Genomic DNA, 16,465 nt, shown 5'->3' with positions numbered 1-16,465 from the left:
CCAACTACAATTCTGGTAAAGTAAAAGGAAAGGTTTGGAAAAAGAGATCACATCTGAGTCCAGCTCCATCACACAGAAACACCAACTCCAAAGAAGGGCCAACTGACATGGCACTGAACTCCATTTGCCATGACCATAGAACCTGTGGGTCTTTGTAGCCCTCAGAAGAACCAATACCCGGGTTCGTTTATTCTTTATTTCTCTCTGGGACTCTGCTGAGGTGTGCATAAGGTCAACCCTCTATTAACCTCCCTGCTCTTTTTTTTTTTTAAAGATTGATTTATTTATTTAATCCGCCCCCCACCCCAGTTGTCTGTTCTCTGTGTCTATTTGCTGTATCTTGTTTCTTTGTCTGCTTCTGTTGTCGTCAGCGGCACGGGAAGTGTGGGCGGCGACATTCCTGGGCAGGCTGCACTTTGTTTCGCGCTGGGCGGCTCTCCTTCCAGGGTGCACTCCTTATGCATGGGGGCTCCCCTATGTGGGGGACACCCCTGCGTGGCAGGGCACTCCTTGCCCACATCAGCACTGTGCATGGGCCTGCTCCACACGGGTCAGGGAGGCCCAGGGTTTGAACTGCTGACCTCCATGTGGTAGACGGACGCCCTAACCACTGAGCCAAGTCTGTTTACCTCCCGGCTCTTTATTGGAGACTCATAGCTATAAAAACACATTTGTCCTTTCTATTTCCTCCTTGATTCAGATCAAAAAGCATTTTTAATGCCTGTTATTATATACAGACTGAGATATTCTGCTGGTCCCAGTTGAACCTTTTATTCAAGGTCATTTTCTAGTTACATCATCAGCTGGTACTTGGTAGTAATCCCTCTGCACCAGGGAGGCTCATCCCCGGGAGTAATGTCCCATGCTTGGGGGAAGGCAATGCATTTACATGCTGAGTTTGACTTCGAGTCTGGCCATATTTGAGCAACACAATGGCTCTCAGGAGGAACTCTTAGGCACACTGCTGCTCTAGGCCTTGTTCTTATTTCAGGTGCACTGGCTCACAAGTATAGTCATTAGTATCAGGAGCTCATTGTTGGACCTTCATTCTTTTTTGGTCTTTGCTGTTGCACTTGGGGGATTGTTGCTGTTCCTTTAGGGACTGTGGTCGAGCTTCCCTGGCTAGGAACTCAATACTCCCTCAGTTGTTGTTTTTAATTGTGTCCACTATGAAAATATCCAAACATTTTTATGTACCCTCGATATATGCCCTGTAGACCTCCATGCCAACTATGTGTCCCCTGTCAATAACATCCCACACCAGTATTCCTCCACTGCCATTGTTGAATCTCTCTGTGACCCAAAACTTCCTGAAAAGTGAAGCCCAATATATTGCCAGGTTCCCTTAGTAGTAAAATGGAATATAGCAATGAGTTTAAATGTTAGATACAGAATACATATTAATTTGGAAAAATTCTACATCGTAACTTTTTCTTTTCTTTTTCTAATTATTAACCTTATCTTCACAAGAGTTTTAGACCACAGTAATTCATATATAGAATTTACCGTACTCCCACATATCCAACATAAAACCTTTTCCCTTCCACAGCAATAATCTTTTTACATATTCATACTATATTTACTGAAACTGATGTACAGAAATTGAGACAATAGATTTCAAACAAGGTAACATTTGTGTTTACATTGTGGATTATATTTTAGACTATACAATTTTCTAAATTTTGTTATCTCTTACATTATGATTTACATTTTAGCCTATCAGCGCCTATATATTTCTGGTGTAATTTTACATGTCTTATATCCATCCTTGCATACTCTTGTGGAACACTTCTATTGCTCACACAGTTCCATTGGTTCCATCTATTCAATCCCTCTTTCCCCCTCCCTTTAGGGCCCACAGTGACTGTCAATCTCCATTGCTTGAAGGGCCATGTTCAGAGATACTTGCAACAGTGTTGAGGGCTTGAAATGCTCAACTGCCCTAATGCCCTGGGAGCCACCATTTCTCTTTAGAGGAACAGTTCCCTCTATTTGATGGCATTAGTCCTCCCCAAGATGTGGGTATACCTTCAGTCTCATTATATGGGTCTCTATCCAATGATATAACCCACTCTGGCAAAACGAGCATTCATATATTCACTTGGAGCCTGTCCTGCATCAGATTATCCCCTTTAAGCATCTTAAACAGGTAACCTTCCTTATTATATTTTTGAAAAGTTTTTCTCAGCATTATACTCTCAACCAAATACCTATATTCGTATGTTGCCCCACTCTCCCCCCAATTTGTTGGGCAATAGTACCTACTCTCCCATCCCTAGCCCCACTGAAGCCCGCAAAGCCCCACCCAAAGGTAACCCTATGCCCCCATTTTATCCCTTCCTTGTATAAATACTTACTCCAGCTTATCAGATTTCACCCATGTATGTGTCAGCTTACATCCTTCTTCTACCGTCCGATTCCCTCTAAGCCTATCATCCAGTCTCTAGCTCTCTGGGCAGCTTGGTGTATGTATTTTGTATCATCGAGGTCATGTAGTATTTGTCTTCCAGTGCCTGGGTTGCTTCACTCAACATAAGGTTCTCATGATTCATCCATGTTATCCCATGTGTTTGTAGTGTATTTGTTCTTAAAGCCGAATTGTATTCCATTATATGTATATACCACATTTTATTTATCCATTCATCTGTTGATGGGCATTTGAGTTGATTCCAACTTTTGGCAATAGTGAACAATGCTGCTATGAACATTGGTGTGCATATATTGGTTTGTGTCCTTGTTTTCAGTTCTGCTGGGTATATACCCAGCAGGGGATTTTCTGGGTCATATGGCAAATCTATGGTTAGTTTTTTGAGAAACCGCCAACCTGTCCTCCAGAATGGCTGGATCCTTCTGCATTCCCACCAGCAGTGGATGAGTTTTCCTATTCCTCCACGTCCTCTCCAGCATTTGTAGTCTTCTGTTTTTTTCATTGCTGCTATGGTTCTGGGAGTAAGATGGTATCTCATTGTAGTTTTGGTTTGCACTTCCCTGATACCTAGAGATTTGGAGCATTTTTTCATGTGGTTTTTAGCCATTTGTATTTCTTCTTTGGAGAAATGTCTGTTTAAATCTTTTTCCCATTTTTTTAAATGGGTTGTTTACCTTTTTTCAAGATATAGGAGTTCTTTATATATGCAAGTTATAAGTCTCCTATCTGATATGTGGTTACCAGATACTTTCTTCCATTGTGTAGGCTCTCTGTTCACTTTCTTGACAGACTCCTTTGAGGTGAGAAGGCTTTAATTTTGAGGAGGTCCCGTTTATCTATTTGTTCTTTTGCTGCTCGTGCTTTTGGTCTGAAGTTCAGGAAGCCATTTCCTGTTACAAGGTCTTGTAGATCCTTCCCTACACTGCTTTCCAAAGTCTGTATGGTCTTGGCTCTTATATTCAGGTCTTTGATCCATCTTGAGTTGATTTTTGCATAAGGTATGAGATAGTAATCCTCTTTCATTCTTCCCATATGGATATCCAGTTCTCCAGGCACCATTTGTTGAATAGGCCATTTTCTCCAGTTAAGAGGGTTTGGTGGCTTTATTGTATATTATATGACTACATATATGAGGATCTATATCAGAACTCTCAATTCTGTTCCACTGGTCTGTGTGTCTCTCCTTGTGCCAGTATCATGCTGTTTTCACTACTGTAGCTTTGTAGTATGTTTTGAAGTCAGGTAGTGTGATTCCTCCAATTTCATTTTTCTTTTTGAATATGTCTTTGGCTATTTGGGGCCTCTTTCCTTTCCAAATACATTTCATAGCTAGTTTTTCTGGTTCCTTAAAGAATGCTGTGTTGATTTTTATTGGGATTGCACTGAATGTGTAGCTCAGTTTTGGTAGGATAGACATTTTAATAAGATTTAGTTTTCCTATCCATGAACAGGGAATATTCTTTCATTTATTTAGGTCTTCTTTGATTTCCTTGAACAGTCTTGTGTAGTTCTCTGTGTGTAAGTTTTTACGTCTTTAGTTAAATTTATTGCTAGGTATTTGATTTTTTTATTGACTGTTGTGAATATTTGTTTCTTGATTTCCTCCTGAGCTTGCTCATTATTGTTGTACAGAAATGCTACTGATTTTTGTGCATTGATCTTATTGTTATAGATTAGTGATATTGACCAGAGTCAGTCTCTGAATAAAGTTCCAGTTGAGAGCTTTATTAGCTGTGTGGCAACTGCCTCATCCTACGCAGAGGGGAGAGCAGCCTTGAGTTGCAGGGAGAGTTTGCTTATACAGGCTTTTAGGTTCAGGGCAGGGGGCAATAGCTCATCAAGCAAGCATGTACAGAAGCAGATGTTTGTGGTTAATCAAGAGCTGGGAATTCTATCAGGGAAGACAAGCGGTTGGGGAGTTTTTGTTATTTACAAGGGTCTGAGTCAGGTTGGTCTTTTGGTAGTGGTTGATGAAGCTTTCTACAGGAGGAGGCCTTGAAATAAGGTTTTATAGTCGAGCACGCTTGTTACAGAAGTGAGATATATGTGGTTAGGGGGCTGTGGAATTTTTCTCTTGGGTTGGGGTGGTTACAGGCTCCTACTTCTCCACATTCCCTCCTTTTCTTTTGGGGAGATTCAAACCCTTGAATTTGAGTGCTCTTCAGTGTCCTGCATAGGTAAGCTTTGGTATGGGGTGTCCAGGATTAAGAGTTTAACAGTTTGCACTCTCTTTCGGATAAATCAAACTAAACGATTGATTATGAGTGGGCCGCAGATTAACAGCAATAATAAGAGGAGTAAGGCGCCCGAAAGGACAGTGATAAGGATTGTAAGCCACGTGGACTAATTAAATAAACTTTCATACCAATTTTTGGTAGCTGACTGAGCCTTTTCTCATTTTTCTAATTGTTTCTGGACTAAGTTTAAGCTTTCTTTAATGATGCCAGAATTGTTAACATAAAAGCAACAAGTTTCTCCTAAAGTTAAACAGCCCTCCTTGTTTGAGGAATAATAAGTCCAGTCCTAGCCGGTTCTGGAGGACTACCTTGGCTAAGGAATCAGGTGTCTCTTTTAAATGTGAAATTTGATATTCAATGTTCTTGAGGTCCTGGATAACTAGGGCTGACAATTGGCTGACATCAGAGAGACTTTTTACGAGAGCTGCTGATTTTACTGCGGTTGCCTCAGGAATGCTCAGCCCAATTAGAATGGGAACTAGGATTGGGGCCTTCTTGTACCGGGGGTGCTCAAGACTCGATGTTTCAAGATATTCTTTTTCAGTTTTTTTGGAGAAGTAATGTATGGGTCACTATGCCTCAGTTTTCAACATTTCTCCTTTTTTGTTTTAATCAAGGTGACCATGCCTGTCTTAGGTTGCCCTCTTCTGAGAGTCTTACCTGTCATTGGCTACTGGCCAAACTCTTCAACTTGGGGAAGTTACTGAAGTGCTTTTGCCAGCACCAGATTACTTACATGTTCCATGGCTGTTACCCTTTGCAATTTTCTCAGAAAACACTTTCCGGCACAGGTCAAAATTATGAGCAACAGAACAAACACGATCAGCCCTATTCTTAAAGCTGACAGGAAATGCCGTGACCTCCACTAATCGACTAGGTTAAACCCTGCAATATGTGAAATCATATCTGAGAAAATATTTTTACCATTGGCTACATGAATTTAATTTTGAGACTTTTAAAATATTTTTCTTTGTAATTCTACTATTTCCAGAGAGATACTACTTTCATGGCCTAACAAATGATTCCCAACCTTTCCTATACTATATCTGATGAATTACATGCAGAGTTATACAGAAAATTTCATTCCAATCATACTTCAATCCTTTTAACAAGTTTAAATTATACAATTGATTCTCAATATGCAAAACATCTGATTCTAATTCATTAATTATTTAACTGTTTATCAATGTGATCTTGGCTATGCCATAAATCACTAGCATTTTATGCTAATCATGCCATGTATTGTTGAGTCTATACTTTCACATAGTTACCATAGCAGTAGCAGCAGCTGTAATGATTCCAGTCAGTCTCAAAATGCTTATAATAAGCAGTCTAATAAAGCGTTTAGTCTGTTTGAAGAATTCTTGTACCATATGTAGCAATAACTGACTTTCAGGAGATGACTGCCAAATCCACATTATTCTCACAGGTACCCAGATTCCTTTTCTTCCTCTGGCTGTCACTATTGTTTCTCCATCCTGCAACACACTTTTTGGTAAACATGTATACAAGGCACTATTTTAATAACACAATGAGTTATTTTTAAAAGTTACTTTACGAGTCATGAAAACACATGGATTTTTAACACAGGCTTTAAAATGATATGTTTAAGGGTTAAATACTGTCCTGTTTTATTTATATTTCTCAGCCACTAATACGGAGTGGCATTTCCAAGAAATATTTTCCATAAACTCCTCTGCAGGCCATCACTCTGAGAGCTATTAGTTCAAGGGTCCAGTATTTACTTTTTATTGCAATGTTAATAGTTCCTGCTACAATAGCATAAGGAGAGAGCACACAGGCCCAAAGCCCACAGGCAGACACAAGCTGCAGGCTCACAGTTCCAGAATCTGCAAAGCCAATGTGATGCATGGCAGCAATTGCCACAGGTTATCTGAGGGCTCATTCTTCTTAAGAGCAGGAGCGACTCGATGTTAGTTATTGGCGTTTGCGAGTAATAGGCAGCTAGAACTGCCAGGCTAGACACCACAAGGTTCGGTACTCACAATGCCTGTTTTTTTTTTTTTTCAGTGGAGCCACCCTTCATTTCTCCAGGTTTCAGCGGTAGGGCCCTGGATCTCTACAAAGGCATCTGAGCATTAACAGTTTTAAAAGGGATGTTAGTGGGGTGGGCAGCGACATGACAGTCACCTGTTACTACTAGCAGACATCCTGGATGTTCCTTCATAGATTTCAGGGTGATTTACAACAGTTTATTATTTCTGCCTTGTTTTCGGTATCTGCAATCCACCCCTGGATAGGGATGGCAGTTTTCAGAGTGACCAGACACTATTGGGTTAAATCTTTCACCTTTAGCAGGACCTCTTATGCTGCACATTATTGCTTTTTTTATATTGTACTTTTGGCTTCCTTCTAGAATTGTGATTAAAACCCAAGGGGTACTTGTATAGAATTTTGCTTTTGACACAAACTCCACTTAAACTAAATATTGGTGCTTACTACATTTAATTCATAGGCTAAGTTAATGTCTATAATTTACTTTCTTTCTGTCATTTAAAGCAGCTTGCTGGAGGTTTTCCCACTTTTATGAAGGTTTTTTATTTTCAATTAATACAGTGGCTTCAATATTTGAGCTAAATGAGGGATGAAAGATTTTTGGTATTTTAATAATATTACAAATTCTATTAACATGAGAAAACATTGTACTTTATCAATTACAGCAGAAATTATAGTTTTATTTTATTCAACCAAACACGAATTTGATAGAGCAGCCAGGACTTTGCATCTTGTTCTAATTGTTTGCATAGTTCAGGCTCTTAAGATAAGATACTACTGTTTCTGATGTTTCCTTTAATTTTGAAAAAAGGAATACTGGTTAGTAACATTATCAGTAGGGTTTTAGCCACAGACTTCTTCCACACAGTCACACCACCATCATTATGCCAGAAGAGATCGTTGCGCTATGCACATAGCCCTGTAAAGCACTGGAAAAGTCCATTGTTGGGTTTTTCACAGATAGAGGAATGCAGGCTGGCTTGACCTGTCCAAGAAGACACTAAAGAAAGTCTTAGCAAGTTTTAAAACAAAGTGATAGCAACACAGCCGGACATGAACTTTTTGCAATAAACTTCCAATATTTGGACTGCTGCATATTACAATGTTCTTTTAATTTACGATAAGAGGTTGTTTCTGTGATACATTTTTATAATAATTAAAACCATGATTGACCACACTGTACTTGTTTAATATTATGCTGAAATATTGGTAAATTTATACACTTTTAAAGTATGTATTTGAATTTTTTATTCATACAACTTTAACAGAGGCTTAAAGAAAAAAACCTATTAATTTTATAACACTTTTTTTTTTTAATTTTTTTATTTTTTATTGACTTTGTAATAATATTACATTAAAAATATATATGTGAGGTCCCATTCAACCCCACCCCCCCCCCCTCTCCCCCCCCCCCAACAACACTCGTTCCCATCATCATGACACATCCATTGGATTTGGTAAGTACATCTTTGGGCACCTCTGCACCTCATATACATTGGTTCACATCATGGCCCATACTCTCCTCTATTCCATCAAGTAGGCCCTGTGAGGATTTACAATGTCCGGTGATTACCTCTGAAGCACCATCCAGGGCAGCTCCATGTCCCGAAGACGCCTCCACCTCTCATCTCTTCCTGCCTTTCCCCATACCCTTTGTCCATTATGTCCACTTTTCCCAATCCAATGCCACCTCTTCTATGTGGACACTGGATTGGTTGTGTCCATTGCACCTTTATGTCAAGAGGAGGCTCAGATTCCACCTGGATGCTGGATGCAATCCTCCCATTTTCAGTTGTAATCACTCTAGGCTCCATGGTGTGGTTAAACACTTTCCATTTGACTTATATTAAATGAACTCAACTATTACTTTAAGTTTTCTTTCGAGGTAAAAGAACAAATCATTTGCAATTAGCCTGAAATGAAAAGCTACTTTTTAGGATTTGATTCTGAGAAACCAGGCTTGAACATTATGTTCCTTTAAAAGAGATATGACTTTTTCTTCTTCAAACACTGAGGAAATGATGAGGTTAAAGCGCAAGAAGCTATTTTGATAAAACAAACTTTCTTTGTATACTGATTATTCAGGAAACTTTTACCAAAACAGACTAATGACTTGAGAGATTTTGAGAAAGAACAAAATTTCCAACCTTGCATCAGTATACCACCCGATACCAAACCTTTCAAAACTTTACGGACAGACTCACTAAATCTCACTCAACTTAATCACAAAAATTTCCCCTTCATAAACCTTCTATACTTTCAGCATTCACCAAAGCTTCGTCCCACACTCTGCTGTTTCCAATAATCAATCATTTCATTTCAGGACAAAATCTCTTCCCATTTCCCCAACAACAAAACACATTCCACACATTCCACATACACAAGTTACCAGGGAAACCTCTTATAACATATAATTACCATTAACATTAAACTTTTCTTCACTTTAAACTTAGTAGCATGCAATACCAAATATAGTCTCCCAGAAGCAAGTTGGAAGAGGAGGCTGGCTGCCAAAAGCCCTCCTGTTACAAAATTACCTTTTATTATTATCAATGCAATTTTTGTTTAATAGTGACTTTCTGGATTTAGCCATTTAAACACTTTAATTTAAACAATGCTTCATTAAATTTCTTATAATTATTTATAACTATATAGACTATAATTATACTACTTTTGTTGTAGAATTTGAGAGAGGTTCAATTATTTGCATATAGAAAGGCCAGGACTCAGGAATGATTTTGAGAAGAAAAAATGGTTTATTGATAGCTGGCCAAACTCAGGTGCTTTCTGTTTCAAACCCGAGCCCGGAACAAGATTTTTAAGTTCTTTTTATACAGGGTGGGGAGGCAAATGGTGCTTTTAATCAAAGAAAACTATTTTCTTTGTTAGTTAAGTCTTTTCCTGAGTACCAAGTAGGTTTTGAATTAACATATCACTCACTCCTCCTGCGAGCTTGAATTAGCATCTTGCCCACATTCCATCTGGATGCAACTTTGAATACACATTCAGTCTTACATCCTTTCTGAACATTCAAAGCCCATATCACTTAACTGGATTTCTAGAGATAGACACACTTGGATATAGAATTAGATGATTTTGAATTTATGCACAGGCTATATTATATTTTTTATTTGAGGCCAAGTCCAAGTTCCCTTAAGTTTTGGCATTACTACCATCAGAGTTTCCCTGGACTGCCTGGTATGTATAGAGTTTGCATTGCTAAATTGCCTCTTTGGACTGGAGTCGCTGCCAGGTCACCAAGAGCAGGACTGCATCCTCTTACCGTTCCACACCCACAAGTCAGGACAGACAGTCTAGGTTAAGGTTAACTCTGAAGAGACAAAGAGCCTCCTACCCATAGCCCACATCACTTTAAGACAAATTTTATTTTTACAAAACATATTTTCTTACTTAAAATTACCACAATATCTTCTACAATTCACCACATGCATTTAAGTTTCAAGAGTTTATGAAAATTAGCCATTCTGTTTTAGGGCAATACACAGTTTTTTGAAAAACTTATTAAATTTCTGTTAGCATTCCCACAAATTATTAACTTTCTTTAATATTCATTTTTTTACATCTTTCATTTTATTCTGTGAGGAAAAAATAAACTTCATTTTAATTTAGGCAAGAACTATTTTTTTAAATGAAAAGACAGTAATTTTGTTAAGACTTATGATTTTTGTTGTTGTAGAAATCCCATCAACATTTAAACGTATGTATTAATGTAAGTGCTTATTTAATATTTAGCCATTTGAATATAGCTCTTTAAAAAATCTATTAATTTATATCACCATCTGGAGGTATCAAAATACACACTGACATTGAACAAACAGATAAATACAAAACAATTACAACACATTAGCAGAAACATACAGTTTACAATTGACTCATAACTCTTCACAAATTACACAGAACACAAATACAAAAAGACAAACAAGGCAGGTGAAGAGACAAACCAGACAACCTGAACTGGAGTCAAGAGCGACGTCTCACTCTGACCAGTGGGTGGGATCTATTCACTGCATCCAGCAGATTCACTTCCCCACAATCCACAGGCTCTGCAGAGGTTTTCCAGAAAACAGACTCACCTAGGGACATCCCATTTGTGATCCTGGGCCCAGGAATTCCTGACGCTGTCCAGATAGAATTTAGGTGGAGACAAGTTCCAGGGCCAGGTAGTGTCTGGGGCAGAAGAACGTCTCTCCACGGCTTTCCCCGAGACTGCTGCTCCATCCCCAGAACGTACCCATCTACCTGAGTCTGAGGAGATCAACTCCGCAGGAGTGGGGGTCTTGTCGATCTATCTCGCTGGGGCCTCCAAATGTTATAGACTAGTGATATCAACTAGACTCAGACTCTGAATAAAGTTCCAGTTGAGAGCTTAGCTGTGCAATGACTGCCTTGTCCTATGCAGAGGGGAGAGCAGCCTTGAGTTGCAGGGGGAGTTTGCTTATATAGGCTTTTAGGTTCAGGGTAGGGGGCAATAGCTCAACAAGCAAGCATGTACAGAAGCAGGTATTTGCGGTTAATCAAGCACTGGGAATTCCATTGGAAGACAAGTGGTTGGGGAGTTTTTGTTATTTACAAGGGACTGAGTCAGGTTGGTCTTTTGGCAGGGGCTGATGAGACTTTCTACAGGAGGAGGCCTTGAGATAAGGTTTTACAGTCGAGCAAGCTTGTTACAGAAGTGAGATATGTGCAGTTATGGGGCTGTGGAATTTTCCTCTTGGGTGGTGGTGGTTACAGGCTCCTACTTCTCAACATTATAACCTGTGACTTTACTAAACTCATTTATGAGTTCTAGGTCTTTGCTGTAGACCTCTCATGGTTTTCTATGTACAGGATCATGTCATCTCCAAATAATGAAATTTTGACTTCTTCCTTTCCAATTTGAATGCCTTTTGTATCTGGCTCTTGCCCCAGTGCTGGAGGAAGTACTTCTAAGACAGTGTTATATAGAAGTTGTGAGAGGGGCATCCTTGTCTTGTTCCTGATCTTAGAGGGAAGGATTTTAGGATTTCACCATTGTAAACGATGTTGTCTGTCATTTTTTCATATATACTCTTTATTGTGTTCAAAAAGTTTTCTTCTAGTCTTTTGCAGTGTTTTATCAAAAAAGGGTGCTGTATTTTGTCAAATGCTTTTTGTGCATCTATATATAGAATCGTGATTTTTTTCCTTCAATCTGTTTATATGGTGTTTTACATTGATTGATTTTCTTATGTTGAACAATCCTTGCATACCCAAAATGAATCCCACGTGGTCATGGTGTATAATTTGTTTAATGTGTTGTTGAATACAGTTAGCAGGTATTTTGCTGAGGATTTTTGCATGTAGGTTCATTAGAGAAATTGGTCTGTAATTTTACTTTCTTGTGGTGTCTTTGTTTGGCTTTGGTACTAGGGTAATTTTGGCATCATAGAATGAGTTAGGTAATGTTCCTTCTGTTTCAATTTTTTGGAAGATTTTCAGCAGGATTGTTAGTTTTTTCCGGAATGTTTTGTTGTAGTCACCTGTGAATCTGTCTGGCCCTAGGCTCTTCTTAGTTGGAAGGTTTTAATGACTGATTCTGTCTCTTTATTTGTGATTGGTTTTTTGAGATCATCAATTTCTTCTTTCATCAATGCAGGCTGCTGATGTGTTTCCAGGAATTTGTCCATTTCATCTGAATTGTCATTTTTGTTGGAATATAGTTTTTCAAAGTATCCTCTTATGATAGTCTTTATTTCTGTGGGGTCAGTGGTGATGCCTCCTTTCTCATTTCTTATTTTGTGTATTTCCATTTTGTCTCTTTTTTTCTTTGTTAGTCCAGCTAAGGGTTTGTCAATTTTATTGATCTTCTCAAAGTACCAGCTCTTGGTCTGTTTATCTTTTCAAGTGTTTTCTTATTTTCTGTTTCATTTAGTTCTGCTCTTATCTTTGCTGTTTTTCTTCTTCCTGTGCGGTTACTTTGTTTTTTGTTTTTTGTTTTTTTGTTTTTTGTTTTTTTTTTTTTTTACTAATTCCTCCAAATGTGCAGTAGTTCTTCAATTTTTGCTCTTCTTTTTTGATGGATGAATTTATGGCTATAAATTCCCTCTCAGTACTGCTTTTACTGCATCCCATAAGTTTTGGTATGTTGTGTTATCATTTTCATTAGTTTCAAGGTAGTCATTAATTTCTTTTGAGATTTCCTCTTTGACCCACTGTTTTTCTAAGAGTGAGCTGTTTAATTTTCCATATCTTTGTGTGAAATCTGGGCCTCTGACCCTTGCAGATTTCCAACTTCACTGCACTGTGGTCAGAGATATTATTTTGTATGACTTCGATCTTTCTGAATTCACTGAGCCTTTCTTTGTGGCCTAGCATATGGTCTATCTTGGAGAATGATCCATGTGCACTTGAGAAAAATGTATATCCTGCTGTATTTTGGTGTAATGATCTGTAAATGTCTATTAGATCCAGCTCCTCTAATATACTGTTCAAAGGTTTTGTTTCTTTACTGATTCTCTTTTGAGATGTTCTGTCCAAAGTTGATAGTGGTGTATTAAAGTCTCCCACTATAATTGTAGAGGCAGCTCTTCTTTCACTTAGTTTTTCCAGTGTTTGCCTCAAGTATTTGGAGGCGCCCTTGTTAGGAGCATAAATATTTATGATTGTTCATTCTTCCTGAAAGATTATCCCTTTCACTAATATGTGGTATCCTTCTTTGTGTCACAATTGTTTCACATTTAAGGTCTATTTTGTCTGATATTAGTATAGCTATGCCTGCCTTTTTTTGTTATTGTTTGCTTGTAAGATTGTTTTCCAGCCATTCGCTTTCAACCTCCATGAATCCCTGGGTCTAAGATGTGTTTCTTATAGATAGCATACTGATGGGTCATATTTCCTTATCTGATTTTGCAGTCTGAATCTTTTGATAGGTGAGTTTAATCCATTGACATTCAGCGTTATTACTGTCAAGGAATTATTTATCTTAGCCATATTTTGTTTGGACTTGTGTTTGTCATATTTTGTTTGTTTTTTTTCCTTCTCTTTTTGTCTTTTTTGCTGCTCTTATACTCTCCTCCAACTCTACTTTTACTGTTTTTTTCTTTCTTCCTGCCAAACTGCCTTTAGTACTTCTTGAATGGCAGGATTCTTGTTGGCATACTGTTTTAATTTATCTTTCTCTGTGAATATTTTGGACTCTCCCTCAATTTTGAATGCTAGTTTAGCTGGGTAGAGTATTATTTGGAAATTTTTTCTTTTAGTACCTTGACTATATCAAACCACTGCCTTCTTGCCTCCATAGTTTCAGATGAGTAATTGGCACTTAATCTTATGGGTCCTCCCTTGTATGTGATGGTTCTCTTTTCTCTTGCTGTTTTTAGAATTTTCTCTTTCTCTTGAGCATTGGATAATTTGACAAGTATATGTCTTGGGGTGGACCTGTTGGGATTTATGGTGTTTGGGGTGTGTTTTGCTTCCTGGACATGTACATCCATCTCTCTCAGTAGATTTGGGAAGTTTCCAGCCATTATTTCCTCCATCACCCCTTTTGTCCCCTTTCCCTTCTCTTCGCCTTCTGGGATGCCTATAATACATATGTTTGTGTACTTTGCATTGTCATTCACGGCCCTAAGTCCTAACTGGATTTTTTCTATCTTTTTATCAATCAATTCTACTGTCTGTTTGATTACAGATGTACTGTCTTCCACATTGCTAATTCTCTCATCTGCCTCTTCTAATCTGCTGCTATTGCTGAGAGTGTATTTTTGATTTCTTGAACTGTGATGTTCATCACCGTCATATCTGTTTTCTCTTTGCATATTCTGCAATTTCCTTTCCAAGTGTTTTCTTCATAATGTTAATCTCTTCCTTTACTTCATTAAGATGGTCTGTAATATATGTATTGAGATCTTTCATTACTTGTCAGATGTTCTGCTCCCCTTCCTGGTTTTTAGTTTGTTCAATGGATTGGGCCATGTTTTCCTGATTATTGTTTTTGTTTGTGGTTTTTTTGTTGCTGTCTCATCATTCTATCTTGACAGGTTTAATCAGTTCCTGAGCTTCTTTGTCTAATCTTGGAGATTAATTAGTTGTTGTTAGTGTGTGTTATGTCTTCTCTTTGTTACTTTGTTCTTCTTACTCTATTTTCTTGTTGCTGACTAAGTTCACTCTTGCAAGAACCTTCTCTGTCACCATCCCACTAAATCGATATCCAGACACCTCATGTCCTGCAAGCACCCGAAACAGCCCAGTCCAGCAGGACTCCAACCCTAGTCATCCACTTCTCTGCAGGAGAGATTATGAGGTGCACTCACTCAGACACCATCTTGCCCCGCCTCCTTTACCACAATTTAATGTCTTTCTTGAATTTCAATTTCCAACACTCAGGACTGTGCTGAAATAAGTATTCTCCTCCAAGTGCTATGCTGTGGCTTCAGAACACAGTAGTAGAAACAGTACTTATATCCTTTTCCACATAGAATTTACATCATTTTTTGGGAATTTATGTTAATTGGATTATTTTTGAATATAATATTCAATCACTTTGAAAACAGAGATTTCAAGCCATTTAGAATATAGACAATTCAGCAGTCTCTCTTTTTAGTAGTACATGGGTAACAACAAACAGTGGTCCTCATTGAAATGGGCAAAAGGTCAAGAGTTACAGATGCTGTTGAAATATTGTCAGTGATCTAAGTTCAAATTATTGTTGCATTGCTGATTTTCTATGCTTACCCTAATCTTTGGTACCTTGTGATGTACATCATGATCATAACTTGTTATTATCATAACTCAAAATCCAGGTCATTTTTTTTCATACAAACAGGATATCAGTTCTGCAAAAGAGATGTGCTTTCCGAGCTGGAACAGGAAGAAGTGTCAAGAGAAGGAATAGATTTTCCTCAATACCAGAATCCAGGTGAACTGTAAAGACCTCTGCATTAGAAGAGGGGTCTCATGATAAAGATAAAGTATGTGCTTGCATATTTTAACTTCAGGATTCCTTAAGTGTGTAATGGTTTCTTCTTTATTAATTAGGTATTTTTTATAAAGACTTTTTTATTTCTCTCCCCTCCCCTCCATCCCAGTTTTCTGTTCTCTGTGTCTATTTGCTGCTTTGTCTTCTTTGTCCGCTTCTGTTGTTGTCAGTGGCACAGGAATCTGTGTTTCTTTTTCTTGCATCATCTTGTGTCAGCTCTCTGTGTTTGTGGTGCCATTCCTGGGCAGGCTGCACTTTCGTGCTGGGCAGATCTCCTCATGGGATGCAGTCCTTGTGCGTGGGGCTCCCCTACATGGGGGACACCCCTGCGTGGCATGACAATCCTTGCACACATCAGCACTTCACATGGGCCAGCTGCACATGGGTCAAAGAGGCATGGGGTTTCAACCATGGACCTCCCATGTTGCAGACGTACGCCCTATCCACTGCACCAAGTCTGCTACCTATAATGATTTCTTCAGTTTTCTTTATACGAGTTATGATTTCTAAAATGTAGCTGAAGATATTGGGGAAATTTTAGTCACATGTTTGTTCCATACATTTCTTAAGCTTTATTGAATGTCTTTGGCATTGGGAAAGGGATATTCGTTTGTTATTGTAATTACACTGTCACACAATAATCCTTGTCCTGTTCCTATTCTTCAAAGATTGTTTTCCACATTTTTACCTCACTGTCATCCCAACTTTTTTCTCACATTGCATGTTTCAAAATCCTTTCGGACTGTTATGTCCTAGAATTATCTTATTTATGACTTTGATATTCTTTTCCAGTTATTTGTGAATGTGGGAAACATACTGAAAGGGATA

The 16,465-nt window shown here is 38.4% G+C and overlaps 1 protein-coding gene across 5 annotated transcripts in view; it reads left to right on the top strand.

The window, feature by feature from the left end:
• The window catches only part of LOC101431117 (zinc finger protein 791-like), a 67,049-nt gene that overhangs the window by 17,592 nt on the left and 32,992 nt on the right, over positions 1 to 16,465 (top strand). For all 5 annotated transcript variants that reach the window (XR_011646454.1, XM_071209703.1, XM_071209701.1 and 2 more), the window contains one exon: positions 15,485 to 15,577. Coding sequence is in view for 4 of the 5 variants with exons in the window: in XM_071209703.1 (XP_071065804.1) it covers positions 15,485 to 15,577 (93 nt within the window). In the remaining variant the exon portion in view is untranslated. The remainder of the gene's footprint in view (positions 1 to 15,484; positions 15,578 to 16,465) is intronic.

The sequence above is a fragment of the Dasypus novemcinctus genome, chromosome 19 (assembly GCF_030445035.2).
Source record: "Dasypus novemcinctus isolate mDasNov1 chromosome 19, mDasNov1.1.hap2, whole genome shotgun sequence".
NCBI lineage: Eukaryota > Metazoa > Chordata > Mammalia > Cingulata > Dasypodidae > Dasypus > Dasypus novemcinctus.
This window is presented reverse-complemented; position numbering and strand designations above follow the sequence as displayed.